The following is a 24,486-nucleotide window of genomic DNA, read 5'->3' as shown; positions in this document are numbered from 1 at the left end:
CACTAATAATCTTACTTCTTCATCCCACCACTCACTACCCTTTCTACTCTGCCCACCTCCCACGCTTCTCATGCCACAAGCATCCTTTGCGCAAGCCATCACTGCTTCCCTAAATACACTCCATTCCTCCCCCACTCCCCTTATGTCCTTAGTTCTCATATTTTTCCATTCTTACATACATATACTTATGTATATCTCTCTTTTTAAACCAGGTATTCCCAATCATCAGTTCTTTTTCAGTGCACAAGTCTACAAGCTCTTCACCATTTCCATTTACAACACTGAACACCCCATGTACACCAATTATTCCCTCAATTGCCACATTACTCACCTTTGTACTCAAAACACCAATCACTATAACCCAGTCTCGTGCATCAAAACTACTATCACACTCACTCAGCTGCTCCCAAAACACTTGCCTCTCATGATCTTTCTTCTCATGCCCAGGTGCATATACACCAATAATCACCCATCTCCCTCCATCCACTTTCAGTTTTACCCATTTCAATCTAGAGTTTACTTTCTTACACTCTATCACATGCTCCCACCACTCCTGTTTCAGGAGCAGTGCTACTCCTTCCCTTGCTCTTGTCCTCTCACTAACCCCTGACTTTACTCCCAAGACATTCCCAAACCACTCTTTCCCTTTACCCTTGAGCTTTGTTTCACTCAGAGCCAAAACATCCAGGTTCCTTTCCTCAAACATACTACCTATCTCTCCTTTTTTCTCATCTTGGTTACATCCACACATTTTTAGACACCCCAATATATATATATACATATATATTAAAGTATAGTGGAGTGGAGGTGGAGGAGGCAATGGTGAGGGAGGTTGTTATCATGATTTTCATTTATAACTCCAAGAGTTGTTATAACCCTGCTACTGGAGACCCTGAGCAAAAAAAATACAATAGCTATGATATAATTAATTTAAGTTTATATGAAGAAATATGTGACATGAATCATATATCACATTTAACAATCTTCCATGAAAGTATATTTCCACATAAAATACATCTACAAGCAACAGTGTGTTGACATTATCACCACCTTTTATGATGACTTAAGTAAATTATTGTACAGTTGGTACTACTTAACAAGGTAATTATTGTAAACTTGGTACAACTTACAAGTAAATCACTGTACAGTTAGTAAAACTCAAGTTAACCATTGTACAGTTGGTACTACCTAACAAGTAATTATTGTACAGTTGGTACAACTTAACAAGTTAATTAATGTACAGTTGGTACAGCTTCAGTTAACTATTACTGTACAATTGGTACTACTTAACAAGTTAATTATTGTACAGTTGGTACAACTTAACAAGTTAATTATTGTACAGTTGGTAAAACTTAACAAGTTAATTATTATACAGTTGGTACTACTTAACAAGTTAATTACTGTACAGTTGGTACTACTTAAGTTGATTATTGTACAGTTGATACTACTTGAGTTCATTATTGTATGGATGGTACTACTTAACAAGTTAATTATTATACAGTTACTACTACTTAATGAGTTAATTACAGTACAGTTGCTACTATCTAACAAGTTAATTACTGTACAGTTGCTACTACTTAACAAGTTAATCATTGTACAGTGGCACTTCTTAACAAGTTAATCATTGTATAGTTGGTACTACTTAACAAGTTAATTATTGTACAGTTGGTACTACTTAACAAGTTGATTATTGTACTGTTGGTACTACTTAACAAGTTAATTATTGTAAAGTGGCACTCCTTAACAAGTTAATTTTGTACAGTGGCACTACATAATTTAATTATTGTACAGTTGGTACTACTAACAAGTTAATCATTGTACAGTTGGTACTACTAACAAGTTAATCATTGTATAGTTGGTACTTCTTAACAAGTTAATCATTGTACAGTTGGTACTACTTAACAAGTTGATTATTGTACTGTTGGTACTACTTAACAAGTTAATTATTGTAAAGTGGCACTACTTAACAAGTTAATTTTGTACAGTGGCACTACATAATTTAATTATTGTACAGTTGGTACTACTTAACAAGTTAATTATTGTAAAGTGGGACTCCTTAACAAGTTAATTTTGTACAGTAGCACTACATAATTTAATTATTGTACAGTTGGTACTACTAACAAGTTAATCATTGTACAGTTGGTACTACTTAACAAGTTGATTATTGTACAGTGGCACTACTTAAGTTAATCACTGTACAGTTGGTACTAGTTACAAAGTTGATTATTGTACAGTTGGTCCTACTTAACAAGTTAATCATTGTACAGTAGCACTACATATTAATTATTGTACAGTTGGTACTACTAACAAGTTAATTATTGTACAGCTGCTACTACTTAACATGTTAATCATTGTACAGTAGCACTACTTAACACGTTAATCATTGTACAGTGGCAATACTTAATACGCTATTTATTGTACAGCTGGTATTACTTAGCACGTTGATTATTGTACAGTTGGTACAACTTTAGTTAATCATTGTACAGTTAGTACAACTTAACATGTTAATCATTGTACAGTTGCTACTTAACAAATTAATCATTGTACAGTTGGTACTACTTAACAAGTTGAATATTGTACAATGGTACTACATAACAAGTTAATTATTGTACAGTGGCACTACTTAACAAGTTAATCATTGTATAGTTGGTACAACATAAGTTATTTATTGTACAGTTGGTACTACTTAAGTTAATTTTGACAGTTGGTACAACTTAACAAGTTAATTATTGTACAGTTGGTACTACTTAACATGATAATCATTGTACACTTGGTACTACTAAACATGTTAATTATTGTACAGTTGGTACTACTTAAGTTAATTATTGTACAGCTGGTACTACTTAACAAGCTAATTATTGACAGTTGATACTACTTAAGTTAATTATTGTACAGTTGGTACTATTCAACAAGATAATCATTGTACAGTTGTACTACTTAAGAAGTTAATTACTGACAGTTGGTACTACTTAAGTTAATAATTGTACAGTTGGTTCAAATTGACAAGTTAATTATTGTACAGTTGGTACTACTTAACATGACAATTATTGTACAGGTTAATTATTGTACAGTTGGTACTATTTATCAATCAATTATTTTCCAGTTGGTACTACTTAACAAATTAATTATTGTACAGTTGGTACTATTTATTTATTTATTTAAATAAATAAATAGTATCAACTGTAATTGTACATGACAATTACTGTACAGTTGGTACTACTAAACAAATTAATTATTGTACAGTTGGTACTATTTATCAATCAATTATTTTACAATAGGTACTACTTAACAAATTAATTATTGTACAGTTGGTACTACTTAACAAATTAATTACTGTACAGTGGCACTACTTAACAAGCTAATAATTGTAATACTTAACAAGTTGATTTTTGTGTAGTTGGTACTACTTAACATGATAATAATTAATAATTGTACTACTTAAGTTGATTATTGTATAGTTGGTACTACTTAACATGATAATTATTGTACAGTTGGTACTACTTAAGTTAATTATTGTACAATTGGTACTACTTAACAAATTAATCATTGTACATTTGGTACTACTTTACAAGTTAATTATTGTTCAGTTGGTACTACTACTGTTTGTACTGCCACTAATAATACTGTCAGTACTACCAGTGTCAATACTGTCAGTACTACCACTGTCAATACTATAAGTACCACCACTGTCAATACTGTCAGTACTACCACTGTCAATACTGTCAGTACTACCACTGTCAATACTATAAGTACTACCACTGTCAATACTGTCAGTACTACCACTGTTAATACTGTCAGTACTACCACTGTCAATACTGTCAGTACTACCACTGTCAATACTGTCGGTACTACCACTGTCAATACTATAAGTACTACCACTGTCAATACTGTCAGTATTACCACTGTTAATACTGTCAGTACTACCACTGTCAATACTATAAGTACTACCACTGTCAATACTGTCAGTACTACCACTGTTAATACTGTCAGTACTACCACTGTCAATACTATAAGTACTACCACTGTCAATACTGTCAGTATTACCACTGTTAATACTGTCAGTACTACCACTGTCAATACTATAAGTACTACCACTGTCAATACTGTCAGTATTACCACTGTTAATACTGTCAGTACTACCACTGTCAATACTATAAGTACTACCACTGTCAATACTGTCAGTACTACCACTGTTAATACTGTCAGTACTACCACTGTCAATACTGTCAGTACTACCACTGTTAATACTGTCAGTTCTACCACTGTCAATACTATAAGTACTACCACTGTCAATACTGTCAGTATTACCACTGTCATTACTGTCAGTACTACCACTGTCAATACTGTCAGTACTACCACTGTCAATACTATCAGTACTACCACTGTCAATACTATAAGTACTACCACTGTCAATACTGTCAGTACTACCACTGTTAATACTGTCAGTACTACCACTGTCAATACTATACGTACTACCACTGTCAATACTGTCAGTACTACCACTGTCAATACTGTCAGTACTATCACTGTCAATACTATAAGTACTACCACTGTCAATACTATAAGTACTACCACTGTCAATACTGTCAGTACTACCACTGTCAATGCTGTCAGTACTACCACTGTCAATACTATAAGTACTACCGCTGTCAATACTGTCAGTACTAACACTGTTAATACTGTCAGTACTACCACTGTCAATACTGTCAGTACTACCACTGTTAATACTGTCAGTACTACCACTGTCAATACTATAAGTACTACCACTGTCAATACTGTCAGTACTACTACTGTCATTACTATCAGTACTACCACTGTCAATACTGTCAGTACTACCACTGTTAATACTGTCAGTACTGCCACTGTCAATACTGTCAGTACTACCACTGTCAATACTGTCAGTACTACCACTGTCAATACTGTCAGTACTACCACTGTCAATACTGTCAGTACTACCACTGTCAATACTATAAGTACTACCACTGTCAATACTGTCAGTATTACCACTGTCAATACTGTCAGTGTTACCACTGTCAATACTGTCAGTACTACCACTGTCAATACTGTCAGTACTAATACTGTCATTACTATCAGTACTACCACTGTCAATACTGTCAGTATTACCACTGTCAATACTGTCAGTACTACCACTGTCAATAGTCAGTACTACTACTGTCATTACTATCAGTATTACCACTGTCAATACTGTCAGTTTTACCACTGTCAATACTGTCAGTACTACTACAGTCATTACTATCAGTACTACCACTGTCAATACTGTCAGTACTACCACTGTCAATACTGTCAGTACTACTACTGTCATTACTATCAGTACTACCACTGTCAATACTGTCAGTACTACCGCTGTCAATACTATAAGTACTACCACTGTCAATACTGTCAGTACTACCACTGTCAATACTGTCAGTAATACCACTGTCAATACTGTCAGTAATACCACTGCTAATACTCAGTACAACCATGTTAACACTGTCAGTGCTACCACTGTCATTACTGTCAGTACTACCACTGTCAATACTGTCAGTAATATCACCGTTAATACTGTCAGTACTACCACTGTTAATACTGTCAGTACTACCACTGTTAATACTGTCAGTAATACCACTGTTAATACTGTCAGTACTACCACTGTCAATACTGTCACTAATACCACCGTTAATACTGTCAGTACTACCACTGTTAATACTGTCAGTACTACCAATCATTAATGTCAGTACTACCACTGTCATTACTGTCAGTACTACCAGTCATTACTGTCAGTACTACCACTGTCATTACTGTCAGTACTACCAGTCAATACTGTCAGTACTACCACTGTTAATATTGTCAGTACTACCACTGTCAATACTGTCAGTACTTCCACTGTTAATACTGTCAGTACTACCACTGTCATTACTGTCAGCACTACCACTGTCATTACTGTCAGTACTACCACTGTCAATACTGTCAGTACTACCACCGTTAATACTGTCAGTACTACCACTGTCAATACTGTCAGTACTACCACTGTTAATACTGTCAGTACTACCACTGTCAAGTCAGTACTACTACAGTCAATGCTGTCAGTACTACAACTGTCAATAGCCAGTACTACCACTGTCAATAGTGTCAGTACTACCACTGTCAATACTGTCAGTACTACCACTGTCAATAGTCAGCACTACCACTGTCAATACTGTCAGTACTACCACTGTTTATACTGTCAGTGCTACTACTGTCAATACTGTCAGTACTACCACTGTCAATACTATCAGTACTACCACTGTCAATACTGTCAGTACTACCACTGTCAATACTGTTAGTACTACCACTTTTTATACTGTCAGTAATACTACTGTCAATACTGTAAGTACTACCACTGTCAATACTATCAGTACTACCACTGTCAATAGTCAGTACTACCACTGTCAATACTGTCAGTACTACCACTGTTTATACTGTCAGTACTACTACTGTCAATACTGTAAGTACTATTACTGTCAATACTATCAGTACTACCACTTACTCTCACTTACTCTCACCACTCTCTTCACTCTAACATTCTCTCTTCTTTTCTGAAAACCCCTACAAATCTTCACCTTTGCCTCCACAAGATAATGATCAGACATCCCTCCAGTTGCACCTCTCAGCACATTAACATCCAAAAGTCTCTCTTTCGTGCGCCTATCAATTAACACGTAATCCAATAACGCTCTCTGGCCATCTCTCATACTTACATACGCGTACTTATGTATATCTCGCTTTTTAAACCAGGTATTCCCAATCACCAGTCCTTTTTCAGCACATAAATCTACAAGCTCTTCACCATTTCCATTTACAACACTGAACACCCCATGTATATCAATTATTCCCTCAACTGCCACATTACTCACCGTTGCATTCAAATCACCCATCACTATAACTCGGTCTTGTGCATCAAAACCACTAACACACTCATTCAGCTGCTCCCAAAACACTTGCCTCTCATGATTTTTCTTCTCATGCCCAGGTGCATATGCACCAATAATCACCCATCTCTCTCCATCCACTTTCAGTTTTACCCATATCAATCTAGAATTTACTTTCTTACACTCTATCACATACTCCCACAACTCCTGTTTCAGGAGTAGTGCTACTCCTTCCCTTGCTCTTGTCCTCTCACTAACCCCTGACTTTACTCCCAAGACATTCCCAAACCACTCTTCCCCTTTACCCTTGAGCTTCGTTTCACTCAGAGCCAAAACATCCAGGTTCCTTTCCTCAAACATACTACCTATCTCTCCTTTTTTCTCATCTTGGTTACATCCACACACATTTAGACACCCCAATCTGAGCCTTCAAGGAGGATGAGCACTCCCTGCGTGACTCCTTCTTCTGTTTCCCCTTTTAGAAACAGAATAGGGGATAGGGGATAGGGGAGAAAGAATACTTCTCACGCATTCCTCACGTGTCGTAGAAGGCGACTAAAGGGGACGGGAGCGGGGGGCCAGAAACCCCCCCCCTTGTATATATATATATATATATATATATATATATATATATATATATATATATATATATATATATATATATATATATATATATTTATATTTATTTATTATACTTTGTCGCTGTCTCCCGCGTTTGCGAGGTAGCGCAAGGAAACAGACGAAAGAAATGGCCCAACCCCCCCCATACACATGTATATACATACGTCCACACACACAAATATACATACCTACACAGCTTTCCATGGTTTACCCCAGACGCTTCACATGCCTTGATTCAATCCACTGACAGCACGTCAACCCCGGTATACCACATCGCTCCAATTCACTCTATTCCTTGCCCTCCTTTCACCCTCCTATATGTTCAGGCCCCGATCACGCAAAATCTTTTTCACTCCATCTTTCCACCTCCAATTTGGTCTCCCTCTTCTCCTCGTTCCTCCACCTCCGACACATATATCCTCTTGGTCAATCTTTCTTCACTCATTCTCTCCATGTGCCCAAACCACTTCAAAACACCCTCTTCTGCTCTCTCAACCACGCTCTTTTTATTTCCACACATCTCTCTTACCCTTACGTTACTCACTCGATCAAACCACCTCACACCACACATTGTCCTCAAACATCTCATTTCCAGCACATCCATCCTCCTGCGCACAACTCTATCCATAGCCCATGCCTCGCAACCATACAACATTGTTGGAACCACTATTCCTTCAAACATACCCATTTTTGCTTTCCGAGATAATGTTCTCGACTTCCACACATTCTTCAAGGCCCCCAGAATTTTCGCCCCCTCCCCCACCCTATGATCCACTTCCGCTTCCATGGTTCCATCCGCTGCCAGATCCATTCCCAGATATCTAAAACACTTCACTTCCTCCAGTTTTTCTCCATTCAAACTCACCTCCCAATTTACTTGACCCTCAACCCTACTGTACCTAATAACCTTGCTCTTATTCACATTTACTCTTAACTTTCTTCTTCCACACACTTTACCAAACTCAGTCACCAGCTTCTGCAGTTTCTCACATGAATCAGCCACCAGCGCTGTATCATCAGCGAACAACAACTGACTCACTTCCCAAGCTCTCTCATCCCCAACAGACTTCATACTTGCCCCTCTTTCCAAAACTCTTGCATTTACCTCCCTAACAACCCCATCCATAAACAAATTAAACAACCATGGAGACATCACACACCCCTGCCGCAAACCTACATTCACTGAGAACCAATCACTTTCCTCTCTTCCTACACGTACACATGCCTTACATCCTCGATAAAAACTTTTCACTGCTTCTAACAACTTTCCTCCCACACCATACATTCTTAATACCTTCCACAGAGCATCTCTATCAACTCTATCATATGCCTTCTCCAGATCCATAAATGCTACGTACAAATCCATTTGCTTTTCTAAGTATTTCTCACATACATTCTTCAAAGCAAACACCTGATCCACACATCCTCTACCACTTCTGAAACCACAATGCTCTTCCCCAATCTGATGCTCTGTACATGCCTTCACCCTCTCAATCAATACCCTCCCATATAATTTACTAGGAATACTCAACAAACTTATACCTCTGTAATTTGAGCACTCACTCTTATCCCCTTTGCCTTTGTACAATGGCACTATGCACGCATTCCGCCAATCCTCAGGCACCTCACCATGAGTCATACATACATTAAATAACCTTACCAACCAGTCAACAATACAGTCACCCCCTTTTTTAATAAATTCCACTGCAATACCATCCAAACCTGCTGCCTTGCCGGCTTTCATCTTCTGCAAAGCTTTCACTACCTCTTCTCTGTTTACCAAATCATTTTCCCTAACCCTCTCACTTTGCACACCACCTCGACCAAAACACCCTATATCTGCCACTCTATCATCAAACACATTCAACAAACCTTCAAAATACTCACTCCATCTCCTTCTCACATCACCACTACTTGTTATCACCTCCCCATTTGCGCCCTTCACTGAAGTTCCCATTTGCTCCCTTGTCTTACGCACTTTATTTACCTCCTTCCAGAACATCTTTTTATTCTCCCTAAAATTTAATGATACTCTCTCACCCCAACTCTCATTTGCCCTTTTTTTCATATATATATATATATATATATATATATATATATATATATATATATATATATATATACACACGGAGCCTCAGTACTATATACATAGACAGGGAGCCTCAGTACTATATATACAAACAGGGAGCCTCAGTACTATATATACACACACAGTGAGCCTCAGTATTTCATATACACACAGGGAGCCTCAGTACTATATATGCACACAGTGAGCCTCAGTACCATATATAGACAGGGAGCCTCAATACTATATATACAGACAGGGAGCCTCAGTACTATATATACAGACAGGGAGCCTCAGTACTATATATTTACAGACAGGGAGCCTCAGTCCTACATATACACACAGGAAGCTTCAGTACTATATATACAGACAGGGAGCCTCAGTACTATATATACAGACAGGGAGCCTCAGTACTATATATAGACAGGGAACCTCAGTACTATATATACAGACAGGGAGCCTCAGTACTATATATACAGGAAGCCTCAGTACTATATATACACACAGGGAGCCTCAGTACTAAATATACACACAGGGAGCCTCAGTACTATATATACACACAGGGAGCCTCAGTACTATATAAACAGAGAGGGAAACTCAGTACTATATATACAGACAGGGAGCCTCAGAACTATATATACACAGAGGGAGCCTCAGTACTATATATACAGACAGGGAGCCTCAGTACTATATATACAGACAGGGAGCCTCAGTACTATATATAGACAGGGAACCTCAGTACTATATATACAGACAGGGAGCCTCAGTACTATATATACAGGAAGCCTCAGTACTATATATACACACAGGGAGCCTCAGTACTATTTATACACACAGGGAGCCTCAGTACTATATATACACACAGGGAGCCTCAGTACTATATAAACAGAGAGGGAAACTCAGTACTATATATACAGACAGGGAGCCTCAGTACTATATATACAGACAGGGAGCCTCAGTACTATATATACAGACAGGGAGCCTCAGTACTATATATACAGACAGGGAACCTCAGTACTATATATACACACAGGGAGCCTCAGTACTATATATACACACAGGGAGCCTCAGTACTATATAAACAGAGAGGGAAACTCAGTACTATATATACAGACAGGGAGCCTCAGTACTATATATACAGACAGGGAGCCTCAGTACTATATATACAGACAGGGAGCCTCAGTACTATATATACAGACAGGGAGCCTCAGTACTTTATATACAGACAGGGAGCCTCAGAACTATATCTACAGACAGGGAGCCTCAGTACAATATATATACACACAGGAAGCCTCAGACCTTAATACTGGACATAAAGTTCTATAAATGTTTTATATAATGAATATGCCTGAGATATAGGAGAATGTTCCTGGGCAGGAGGAGATGTGTCAAGATCAGAGGGCCACGTCTCTATACTTGCCCAGATCATCACTAGCTGCCCCAAAAGAACTTTGACTCTCCCTCCCTGATGATAGCATAGCCAAGCCCATCATCTCTGGTACTGGGCGCTGGTACCTGCAGGTAATGATGGTACTACTGATCATACTCATTATGATATCAATTACATATAATGAGGATAGGATATAGTACGTATGTACATACCTGCGTCTGTCTAGACTCTGTGTGCAGTAGTAGTTAGGGCTGGTGAACAGGTTACCACCACCTGCAGGAACTATGGCCTCACTTGAGTGTCTGACCAATGGTAAGAATCCTGAGGAAGACAATCATGTAGCAGTAGGTAAGACAATCATGTAGCAGTAGGTAAGACAAACATGTAGCAGTAGGTAAGACAATCATGTAGCAGTAGGTAAGACAAACATGTAGCAGTAGGTAAGACAATCATGTAGCAGTAGGTAAGACAATCATGTAGCAGTAGGTAAGACAATCATGCAGCAGTAGGTAAGACAATCATGTAGCAGTAGGTAAGACAATCATGTAGCAGTAGGTAAGACAATCATGCAGCAGTAGGTAAGACAATCATGTAGCAGTAGGTAAGACAATCATGCAGCAGTAGGTAAGACAATCATGCAGCAGTAGGTAAGACAATCATGTAGCAGTAGGTAAGACAATCATGCAGCAGTAGGTAAGACAATCATGTAGCAGTAGGTAAGACAATCATGTAGCAGTAGGTAAGACAATCATGTAGCAGTAGGTAAGACAATCATGCAGCAGTAGGTAAGACAATCATGTAGCAGTAGGTAAGACAATCATGTAGCAGTAGGTAAGACAATCATGCAGCAGTAGGTAAGACAATCATGTAGCAGTAGGTAAGACAATCATGCAGCAGTAGGTAAGACAATCATGCAGCAGTAGGTAAGACAATCATGTAGCAGTAGGTAAGACAATCATGCAGCAGTAGGTAAGACAATCATGCAGCAGTAGGTAAGACAATCATGTAGCAGTAGGTAAGACAATCATGTAGCAGTAGGTAAGACAATCATGCAGCAGTAGGTAAGACAATCATGCAGCAGTAGGTAAGACAATCATGTAGCAGTAGGTAAGACAATCATGCAGCAGTAGGTAAGACAATCATGCAGCAGTAGGTAAGACAATCATGCAGCAGTAGGTAAGACAATCATGTAGCAGTAGGTAAGACAATCATGCAGCAGTAGGTAAGACAATCATGTAGCAGTAGGTAAGACAATCATGTAGCAGTAGGTAAGACAAACATGTAGCAGTAGGTAAGACAATCATGCAGCAGTAGGTAAGACAATCATGTAGCAGTAGGTAAGACAATCATGTAGCAGTAGGTAAGACAATCATGTAGCAGTAGGTAAGACAATCATGCAGCAGTAGGTAAGACAATCATGCAGCAGTAGGTAAGACAATCATGTAGCAGTAGGTAAGACAATCATGTAGCAGTAGGTAAGACAATCATGCAGCAGTAGGTAAGACAATCATGCAGCAGTAGGTAAGACAATCATGTAGCAGTAGGTAAGACAATCATGCAGCAGTAGGTAAGACAATCATGTAGCAGTAGGTAAGACAATCATGCAGCAGTAGGTAAGACAATCATGCAGCAGTAGGTAAGACAATCATGCAGCAGTAGGTAAGACAATCATGCAGCAGTAGGTAAGACAATCATGCAGCAGTAGGTAAGACAATCATGCAGCAGTAGGTAAGACAATCATGTAGCAGTAGGTAAGACAATCATGCAGCAGTAGGTAAGACAATCATGCAGCAGTAGGTAAGACAATCATGCAGCAGTAGGTAAGACAATCATGCAGCAGTAGGTAAGACAATCATGCAGCAGTAGGTAAGACAATCATGCAGCAGTAGGTAAGACAATCATGTAGCAGTAGGTAAGACAATCATGTAGCAGTAGGTAAGACAATCATGCAGCAGTAGGTAAGACAATCATGTAGCAGTAGGTAAGACAATCATGTAGCAGTAGGTAAGACAAACATGTAGCAGTAGGTAAGACAAACATGTAGCAGTAGGTAAGACAAACATGTAGCAGTAGGTAAGACAAACATGTAGCAGTAGGTAAGACAAACATGTAGCTGTAGGTAAAGACAAACATGTAGTAGTAGGTAAGACAAACATGTAGTGGTAAGACAAACATGTAGCAGTAGGTAAGACAAACATGTAGTAGTAGGTAAGACAAACATGTAGCAGTAGGTAAGACAAACATGTAGTGGTAGTAAGACAAACATGTAGCAGTAGGTAAGACAAACATGTAGCAGTAGGTAAGACAAACATGTAGCAGTGGGTAAGACAAACATGTAGCAGTAGGTAAGACAAACATGTAGCAGTAGGTAAGACAAACATGTAGCAGTAGGTAAGACAAACATGTAGCAGTAGGTAAGACAAACATGTAGCAGTAGGTAAGACAAACATGTAGCAGTAGGGTAAGACAAACATGTAGCAGTAGGTAAGACAAACATGTAGCAGTGGGTAAGACAAACATGTAGCAGTAGGTAAGACAAACATGTAGCAGTAGGTAAGACAAACATGTAGCAGTAGGTAAGACAAACATGTAGCAGTAGGTAAGACAAACATGTAGCAGTAGGTAAGACAAACATGTAGCAGTAGGTAAGACAAACATGTAGCAGTAGGTAAGACAAACATGTAGCAGTAGGTAAGACAAACATGTAGCAGTAGGTAAGACAAACATGTAGCAGTAGGTAAGACAAACATGTAGCAGTAGGTAAGACAAACATGTAGCAGTAGGTAAGACAAACATGTAGCAGTAGGTAAGACAAACATGTAGCAGTAGGTAAGACAAACATGTAGCAGTAGGTAAGACAAACATGTAGCAGTAGGTAAGACAAACATGTAGCAGTAGGGTAAGACAAACATGTAGCAGTAGGTAAGACAAACATGTAGTGTAGGTAAGACAAACATGTAGCAGTGGGTAAGACAAACATGTAGCAGTAGGTAAGACAAACATGTAGCAGTAGGTAAGACAAACATGTAGCAGTAGGTAAGACAAACATGTAGCAGTGGGTAAGACAAACATGTAGCAGTATGTAAGACAAACATGTAGCAGTAGGTAAGACAAACATGTAGCAGTGGGTAAGACAAACATGTAGCAGTAGGTAAGACAAACATGTAGCAGTAGGTAAGACAAACATGTAGCAGTAGGTAAGACAAACATGTAGCAGTAGGTAAGACAAACATGTAGCAGTAGGTAAGACAAACATGTAGCAGTAGGTAAGACAAACATGTAGCAGTAGGTAAGACAAACATGTAGCAGTAGGTAAGACAAACATGTAGCAGTAGGTAAGACAAACATGTAGCAGTAGGTAAGACAAACATGTAGCAGTAGGTAAGACAAACATGTAGCAGTAGGTAAGACAAACATGTAGCAGTAGGTAAGACAAACATGTAGCAGTAGGTAAGACAAACATGTAGCAGTAGGTAAGACAAACATGTAGCAGTAGGTAAGACAAACATGTAGCAGTAGGTAAGACAAACATGTAGTGGTAGGTAAGACAAACATGTAGCAGTGGGTAAGACAAACATGTAGCAGTAGGTAAGACAAACATGTAGCAGTAGGTAAGACAAACATGTAGCAGTAGGTAAGACAAACATGTAGCAGTAGGTAAGACAAACATGTAGCAGTAGGTAAGACAAACATGTAGCAGTAGGTAAGACAAACATGTAGCAGTAGGTAAGACAAACATGTAGCAGTAGGTAAGACAAACATGTAGCAGTAGGTAAGACAAACATGTAGCAGTAGGTAAGACAAACATGTAGCAGTAGGTAAGACAAACATGTAGCAGTAGGTAAGACAAACATGTAGCAGTAGGTAAGACAAACATGTAGCAGTAGGTAAGGCAAACATGTAGCAGAAGGTAAGGCAAACATGTAGCAGTAGGTAAGACAAACATGTAGCAGTAGGTAAGACAAACATGTAGCAGTAGGTAGTAAGACAAACATGTGAGTAGTAGGTTACGACAAACATGTAGCAGTAGGTAAGACAAACATGTAGTGGTAGGTAAGACAAACATGTAGCAGTGGGTAAGACAAACATGTAGCAGTAGGTAAGACAAACATGTAGCAGTAGGTAAGACAAACATGTAGTGGTAAGTAAGACAAACATGGAGCAGTAGGTAAGACAAACATGTGGTAGTTACGACAAACATGTAGCAGTAGGTAAGACAAACATGTAGTGGTAGGTAAGACAAACATGTAGCAGTGGGTAAGACAAACATGTAGCAGTAGGTAAGACAAACATGTAGCAGTAGGTAAGACAAACATGTAGCAGTAGGTAAGACAAACATGTAGCAGTAGGTAAGACAAACATGTAGTGGTAGGTAAGACAAACATGTCGCAGTGGGTAAGACAAACATGTCGCAGTGGGTAAGACAAACATGTAGCAGTAGGTAAGACAATCATGTAGCAGAAGGTAAGACAAACATGTCGCAGTGGGTAAGACAAACATGTAGCAGTAGGTAAGACAAACATGTAGCAGTAGGTAAGACAAACATGTCGCAGTGGGTAAGACAAACATGTCGCAGTGGGTAAGACAAACATGTAGCAGTAGGTAAGACAAGCATGTAGTGGTAGGTAAGACAAACATATAGCAGTGGGTAAGAAAAACATGTAGCAGTAGGTAAGACAAACATGTAGCAGTAGGTAAGACAAACATGTAGCAGTAGGTAAGACAAACATGTAGCAGTGGGTAAGACAAACATGTAGCAGTGGGTAAGACAAACATGTAGCAGTAGGTAAGACAAACATGTAGCAGTAGGTAAGACAAACATGTAGCAGTAGGTAAGGCAAACATGTAGCAGAAGGTAAGACAAACTGGGTTACAAACATGTAGGGAAGACATGGAAGACAAGAGAATTGTTAATCATAATAAATTGTGGTCTGATGATACACAGACTGGAGATTGTTAACCATAAGTTGTGGTCTGATAATACAAAGGCTGGTGATTGTTTACTATGATACATTTTGGCTACATGGGCTAAATATGTTTACTATGATAAACAGTGACCACAAAGTATACAAGATAGAGTGTTGGCTATGATGAACAAGCCAATGATACATTAACTGATGAATATTGGCCATAATCAATGGTGACCAGATGATACATGGACTAGTGAGTGGTGGCTTTGATACACTATGCCACAGATATTACATGAAGTCATGAGCGTTTGCTATGATAAACTGTGTTCATAGGATATATCGAATGGTAAGGGATGATCATGATATACTGTGACCAGATGATACATGGAATGAGGAGTACTGCTAAGAGAAACTGTGGCCATATAATATAGGGAGCAGTTATTACTGGCCATGACAAACTGTGGCCACATGATAATGGACTGGTGAGTGTTGGCCATGATATACTGAGATCAATGATACAGAGAATGGTAGAGTTGGCCAGACAACACCTGGACTCATGAAGGCTGGCCATGATAAGCTGTGGCCAATGATATACAGACTGTTAGCTGTGATAAACTGGCCAAATGACAGATGGACCGGTGACAGTGGTGTGTCATCAATACTGTCAGAGGCAACAACAGATAGATTTGGCTACAGAGACTCACCCATGGAAGCAGGGGAGAACATGGCAGCATTGAACTCTGACCGGGAATCCCTGGCAAGGCAAGCATCCCAGCCTGGGGTGATACTGGCTGCTGGGTATCCTAAACCTGCATCTGGCCCCCTTTCATCTGATGGCCTGGTGATAGGGGCATCCCGGTCTGGAGTGGTGACGGGTGGTTGGCCTACTGATGCTGCAGCCAACCCCCTGACCACTGATGCCCGGAAGCATGTCCTGCAACACCAGAGTAACATTAGTGGATTCTCTGGGTCCTTCTTCATCTCTCCCTCTCCATCAATCTATATCCTTCCATACTAACCCACTTTACACTTTTCTTCAACTCTCAATCTCCACCTTTTCCCATTCCTACATTCTATCTCCATAATTCTCTAGCATTTATACTAGCCAGCCTAATATAATATAGAAAAGACAGACAAACTTTGTATATCGTTCACACAAAAAATTGAAAATTGTCTTCCCTGCATATGCAAGAAATATAAGTTGTATACAGTGGAAAGAGAACTGGTCCCAAGACTGATCCTTGAAGCAAACCACTTGTTATGTCGAACTATTCTCAGACCTGACCATTAATCACAGCTCTTTGTTTATGGGTAGTAAACTAATTTCTTTTCCACCAACGTACAACGCCATCAATACCATGTGACTCTATATTTGCTAGTCATTTTTGATAAGGAAATCTATTATATGCATTTTCCAACTTTATCAAATGCTTTTTGAAAATCTAGATAGATGATATCAACTGCTTTACTTTCATCAACTACTATGATTAGTACATCAAAAAAGTAATCAAGCAGATTTATCAGACATAAGCATTTCATCAAAGCCCTGCTGAGAATCATTTCTTGAGTGTCCTCTAAATGGTTTACAATTCTGTCTCAAATGATTGTTTCTAAAAATTTTCCAGCTACAGATGTTAAGCTAATTGGATGATGATATATGAGCAGTGACTAATTTTCTTTCTTTAAATATAGGTGTTATATAGGCAAACTTTCAATCATCTGGAATTTTACTGTAGGCAGTGACTTAATGAGAAAGACAGTCAAGGGCTTAACTTGCTCATTTTTGGCCCCTTTCACTGTCCTTGGATAAAACTTATCAGGGTATGTCATCTTACCTATTTTCAGATATTCTATTTGAAACTAAATGTGTAAACTGTTGACAAGGAAAAGATATCTGTCCACTGAAAGAGACTTATACAGAAGGCAGCAAATATTTGTGGCACTGTAATACTTTCCGAGAGGAAAAAAAAAATTACAGTCATGGCTAGTAAAATGGATATGACAAAATTGATACATATCAAAAAGGTGATAAAGAATACAGTGAGAATGATACTGAATACATAAAAGGGATTTATGAAGAAAATACTAATGATAAAACAGCAATACAGATTAAATTGATTAAGTGTGAAAAATAAAGTAAGTGATGACAGGAGACAAAAGAAAGTGAAGCAAATAGAGGCACTGATGAATTGAAAGGCAATAAAACATGCAAATACTATCAGAGAGGCTGGCATAAATAAATCTCTTGAGGAATGTGAGTGCAATCACCCCAAAATGTGTATGAAAGCACTTTTTTTTTAACTTTTGATGGCATATGATACAGTAAAGTGATATTTGACTCTGGGGTAAACCAAAGAAAGTTTTGTGAGGCCTGGATGTGGAAAGGGAGCTGTGGTTTCATTGCATTATACATGACTGATAGAGACTGAGTGTGAACGAATGTGGCCTTTGTTGTCTTTTCTTAGCGCTACCTTGCGTGAGTGCAGGGGGAAGAGGGGAGTCATTTCATGTGTGGTGGGGTGGCGACGGAAATGAATAAAGGCAGCAAGTATGAATTATGTACATGTTTAAGTCTGTCTATGTACATGTATGCATACGTTGAAATGTATAGGTATATATATATATGTGTGTGTGTGGACGTCTATGTATATACATGTGTATGTGGGTGGGTTGGGCCATTCTTTTGTCTGTTTCCTTGGGCTACCTAAATGACGTGGGAGACAGCTACAAAGTGTAATAAATAAAATATAAATCTATCTGTATCTCTGATGCCTGTCCCTTTCCACACCTCCCTTTAGGGGGTGGCCATGGCAACTGAATCTCCATAACTAGTGAACTCCAGTGCTGTTTCTTAGCCTTTAGTGCCTCATCCTTAACAGGCCACTGGCAGAGGGCAAGTCTAGTGAAGTATTGTAGAGGCTCCTACCTAATGTTGCTGGTGACTACTTCTACCTAATACTCCTGCCTTATGTTCCCACCCACTACTTCTACCTAATGTTTCTACCTAATGCTCCCACCAAAATGTTCCTACCTAACTCTCCTACCTAAATGTTCCTACTTACTAGTTCCATCTGTTGCTCCCAAAAGGCAGGGCTAGCAAATAGCGCTCACAACAGAAAAATCTCCATTTGCGAAGAATGAGCTGTGTGAATTAAGTCAAGCATTACGTGTGACCAGGAGACACTGAATGGTTGTGAACGGAATCCCAGTGGTCCATGTGTGGGGTGAGGCAAAAAGAAAGACAGCCATCTGGGTCACAGGAGTGTAACTTGACAAGCACTAAGGTGCTGGCTCACCATACAGATGTCACTAACCCTCCTGGTACCCAGGCGGGTAGTACTGGTAATACACCTCCCTGGTCACTGGCTGCCTTCCAACTACTGCTTACTTAATATAGATATAAGCATCCAATACTAATGGAATACGATGAAGGTTAAAGAGCCATTATTGGAAACAATCAAAAACTAGAAGGGAAGGAAATAACAATTAACATAGATGTGAAGAAAGACATACAGACAGATTTGAAGAGAGATGGAAACTATATAACGGAAACCAAAAAAGGAAATTCTGAAACAAGCATAATCTAGAAATTTTTTTTTTTTTTTTTTTTTGCTTTGTCGCTGTCTCCCGCGTTTGCGAGGTAGCGCAAGGAAACAGACGAAAGAAATGGCCCAAACCCACCCCCATACACATGTATATACATACGTCCACACACGCAAATATACATACCTACACAGCTTTCCATGGTTTACCCCAGATGCTTCACATGCCTTGATTCAATCCACTAACAGCACGTCAACCCCGGTATACCACATCGCTCCAATTCACTCTATTCCTTGCCCTCCTTTCACCCTCCTGCATGTTCAGGCCCCGATCACACAAAATCTTTTTCACTCCATCTTTCCACCTCCAATTTGGTCTCCCTCTTCTCCTCGTTCCCTCCACCTCCGACACATATATCCTCTTGGTCAATCTTTCCTCACTCATTCTCTCCATGTGCCCGAACTATTTCAAAACACCCTCTTCTGCTCTCTCAACCACGCTCTTTTTATTTCCACACATCTCTCTTACCCTTACGTTACTTACTCAATCAAACCACCTCACACCACACATTGTCCTCAAACATCTCATTTCCAGCACATCCATCCTCCTGCGCACAACTCTATCCATAGCCCACGCCTCGCAACCATACAACATTGTTGGAACCACTATTCCTTCAAACATACCCATTTTTGCTTTCCGAGATAATGTTCTCGACTTCCACACATTCTTCAAGGCCCCCAGAATTTTCGCCCCCTCCCCTACCCTATGATCCACTTCCGCTTCCATGGTTCCATCCGCTGCCAGATCCACTCCCAGATATCTAAAACACTTCACTTCCTCCAGTTTTTCTCCATTCAAACTCACCTCCCAATTTACTTGACCCTCAACCCTACTGTACCTAATAACCTTGCTCTTATTCACATTTACTCTTAACTTTCTTCTTTCACACACTTTACCAAACTCAGTCACCAGCTTCTGCAGTTTCTCACATGAATCAGCCACCAGCGCTGTATCATCAGCGAACAACAACTGCCTCACTTCCCAAGCTCTCTCATGCCCAACAGACTTCATACTTGCCCCTCTTTCCAAAACTCTTGCATTCACCTCCCTAACCACCCCATCCATAAACAAATTAAACAACCATGGAGACATCACACACCCCTGCCGCGAACCTACATCCACTGGGAACCAATCACTTTCCTCTCTTCCTACACGTACACATGCCTTACATCCTCGATAAAAACTTTTCACTGCTTCTAACAACTTGCCTCCCACACCATATATTCTCAATACCTTCCACAGAGCATCTCTATCAACTCTATCATATGCCTTCTCCAGATCCATAAATGCTACATACAAATCCATTTGCTTTTCTAAGTATTTCTCACATACATTCTTCAAAGCAAACACCTGATCCACACATCCTCTACCACTTCTGAAACCACACTGCTCTTCCCCAATCTGATGCTCTGTACATGCCTTCACCCTCTCAATCAATATCCTCCCATATAATTTACCAGGAATACTCAACAAACTTATATCTCTGTAATTTGAGCACTCACTCTTATCCCCTTTGCCTTTGTACAATGGCACTATGCACGCATTCCGCCAATCCTCAGGCACCTCACCATGAGTCATACATACATTAAATAACCTTACCAACCAGTCAACAATACAGTCACCCCCTTTTTTAATAAATTCCACTGCAATACCATCCAAACCTGCTGCCTTGCCGGCTTTCATCTTCCGCAAAGCTTTTACTACCTCTTCTCTGTTTACCAAATCATTTTCCCTAACCCTCTCACTTTGCACACCACCTCAACCAAAACACCCTATATCTGCCACTCTATCATCAAACACATTCAACAAACCTTCAAAATACTCACTCCATCTCCTTCTCACATCACCACTACTTGTTATCACCTCCCCATTTGCGCCCTTCACTGAAGTTCCCATTTGCTCCCTTGTCTTACGCACTTTATTTACCTCCTTCCAGAACATCTTTTTATTCTCCCTAAAATTTAATGATACTCTAGAAAATATATGGAGAAATACCAAATTTCTACTGATATCACACAAAATGACAATCAAGATGGCCAAAAAAGGCATGAAAGGTGTGCACGGGATAGAGTGAACTGGATTGATGTGGTACAGTGGGGTCAACGCACTGTCAATGGAATTAGCCAAGGCATGTGGAGGAAGTGAAGTGTTTTAGATAGCTGGGAGTGGATGGAACCATGGAAGCGGAAGTGAGTCACAGGGTAGGGAGGGGGCGAAGGTTCTGGGAGCATTGAAGAATGTGTGGAAAGCAAGAACGTTATCCTGGAGAACAAAAATGGGTATGTTTGAAGGAATAGTGGTTCCAACAATGTTATATGGTTGAGAGGCATGGGCTATAGATAGGGTTGTGTGGAGGAGGGTGGATGTGTTGGAAATGAGATGATGCTTGAGGACAATATGTGGTGTCAGGTGGTTTGATTGAGTAAATAATAAAAGGGTAAGAGAGATGTGTGATAATAAAAAGAGTGTGGTTGAGAGAGAGCAGAAGAGGGTGTATTGAAATGGTTTGGTCACATGGAGAGAATGCGAGAGGAAAGATTGACAAAGAGGATATATGTGTCAGAGGTGGAGGGAATGAGAAGTGGGAGACCAAATTGGAGGTGGAAAGATGAAGTGAAAAACATTTTGAGCGATCGGGGCCTGAACATACAGGAGGGTGAAAGGGGTGCAAGGAACAGAGTGAAATGGAACGATGTGGTATACTGGGTCGACGTGCTGTCAATGAATTGAACCAGGGCATATGAAGTGTCTGGGGTAAACCATGGAAAGTTTTGTGGGGCCTGGATGTGGAAAGGGAGCTGTGGTTATGGTGCATTATATATGACAGCTAGAGACTGAGTATGAACAAATGTGACCTTTTGTCCTTTCCTAGCACTACCTCGCGGGGGGAGGGGGGATGCTATTTCATGTGTGGCGGGGTATCGACGGGTATGAATAAAGGCAGCAAGGATGAATTAGGTGCATGTGTATATATGTATATGTCTGTGTATGCATATATATGTATAAGTTAAAATGTATAGGTATGTATATGTGCGTGTGTGGACATGTATGTATATACATGTGTATGTGGGTGGGTTGGGCCATTCTTTCGTCTCTTTCCTTGGGCTACCTCGCTAAAGCAGGAGACAGTAACAAAGTATAATAAAAAAAAAATAAAAATGTGAAGCATCCGGGGCAAATCATGGAAAGGCTTGCAAGGCCTGGTTGTGGATAGAAAGCTGTGGTTTTGGTGCATTACACATGACAGCAAGAAATGGCGGATTTGGCCTTCTCTGTCTGTTCCTGATGCTACCTCACTTATATGGGAAACAGCGATCAAGCATAAAAAAAAATTACACACCACCATTTAGAAAAAATAAGGTATAATGGAATTAATCAATATCGGCAAGATTATGAAATGCACATGAAAAATCAAAATGAGAAAAAGATGGAATGAGAACTATAGCAATTATTACTTAGAGCATTGCTACCACAGAAACCCACCTGATCAATGGATTCTTTTTTTTATCAAGGGACCAAATAAGAAAAGCTCTACCAGAAATAGGAACAGAACAATATCAAAATAACACAGCATGAATGGGGTGAAAAAAAATCTTTTGAAAACAAAAATGAAGCAACTGCACATGAGAAATAAAAAAAAAAAAAACATGAGGGAACACTCAATAACTAAAAATCAGCTGAGGACTAATAAAGAAACTGAAAATCCTTAGAGTATATGTATACAAGCATACAAAATCTCATAAGTGAAAACTTTAGAATCAATGTTGAGGACATCAACAAATGCACAAAGGATAAAAAAAAAAAATCTTAATGAAAATGTCAGAAACTTGGCTAAATGAAAAAGTAAGAGCTGAAGCAAACTTAGAATAATTTCAAATGTTTAGAGCAGACAAAGCCAAATTAAAACAAGGGGATGTAGCACTATATGTCCATTATATGTTAGAAGGACAACAGTTGGGAAGGTGAGTTATAATAAATGTGAACTAAACATAGAGATGATTCCATCCACAAACACAGTAAGTCTAGTCATGCAGACCACCAAAAAATGAGGCTAAATGGCTCTATAATAGTTTTTATAAAAATTGAAGAAAGCTTGAAGGGATAGCAGAACCTGACCTGATAATAATATGAACTAGTGACTTTAACTTCCACTTCATTAAATGGCAAGAAAGTAGAGTACATTATGAATGCAGATACAACTACAAAGGAAAGGATAATAGATTACCAGATGAAAGAAAACACCTCTAAAGACTAAGTAATCTATGTGATTCATTTCGCTTTGTGTAAGAAAACCACAGACTGACAAGAGGTAGCAACTTAATAAGTCTAATTCTTACATATGACAAGGCACCGTTTTTTGATATTGAGGGACATTATTCAAGTTCAACAGAGTGTAATATCACAGGAATTACTGCAGCATATATGATGGAAATGTATGATTGTGAACAAGATACAGCGAAAGAAATAAAAGACAGTGGGTTCAGTGTTAAAAGTTTTCAGCGGGACAAATCAGGCTGAGAAAAAGACTACTGAGATCATAAGTATAAAATGGAAGGTGGTCTCTATAAAAAAAATGACCTAGTAACAAATAAATAAATAAATATTGTGAGACATTAGGCTAATAATCATTGAATGGATACCAAAGGAAAAGAAAACAAGTACAAAATGGAAAATATCTAGGGACAGAAAACTGTGGTTGAACACAAGAAAGGCATGGAAAAAGAAGAAAAGGATGATGACAAAAGAAAAAAAGATAAGAAATGGATGAAAAATAAGGAAATAAACAAAGAATGCAATATTCATTCTTTAAAATACACTGGTCACATTTCATTTGGAATGTACTGTTCAGTTCTGGTCACCAAAATTAAACAAAGATGAGGAAAACAATGACACATTTCATTACCTAGAAATAACAGTCATGAGGAAATATTCACATACCTAAAATTGTTGTCCCTAAAAAAGCACAAACTCTGAGGATCCCTAAGAGAA

At 39.0% G+C, this 24,486-nt stretch overlaps 1 protein-coding gene across 4 annotated transcripts in view; it reads right to left on the bottom strand.

Moving 5' to 3' along the window:
* LOC139756238 (uncharacterized) overlaps window positions 1–24,486 on the bottom strand; it is a 114,313-nt gene that overhangs the window by 6,142 nt on the left and 83,685 nt on the right. For 3 of the 4 annotated variants that reach the window (XM_071675414.1, XM_071675411.1, XM_071675413.1), the window contains 3 exons: window positions 16,599–16,828; window positions 11,197–11,305; window positions 8,670–11,109 (listed from right to left, as the gene is read on the bottom strand). In XM_071675414.1, coding sequence (XP_071531515.1) covers window positions 10,989–11,109; window positions 11,197–11,305; window positions 16,599–16,828 — 460 coding nt within the window. In that variant the 3' untranslated portion in view covers window positions 8,670–10,988. Of the gene's footprint in view, window positions 1–8,669; window positions 11,110–11,196; window positions 11,306–16,598; window positions 16,829–24,486 lie in introns of those variants that run through there. The other variant, XM_071675412.1, reaches the window with a different exon arrangement.

Source organism: Panulirus ornatus, chromosome 21 (assembly GCF_036320965.1).
Source record: "Panulirus ornatus isolate Po-2019 chromosome 21, ASM3632096v1, whole genome shotgun sequence".
NCBI classification, from domain to species: Eukaryota; Metazoa; Arthropoda; class Malacostraca; order Decapoda; family Palinuridae; genus Panulirus; species Panulirus ornatus.
The sequence above is the reverse complement of the archived record's forward strand: the minus strand, read 5'-3'. Positions and strand labels throughout refer to the sequence as shown.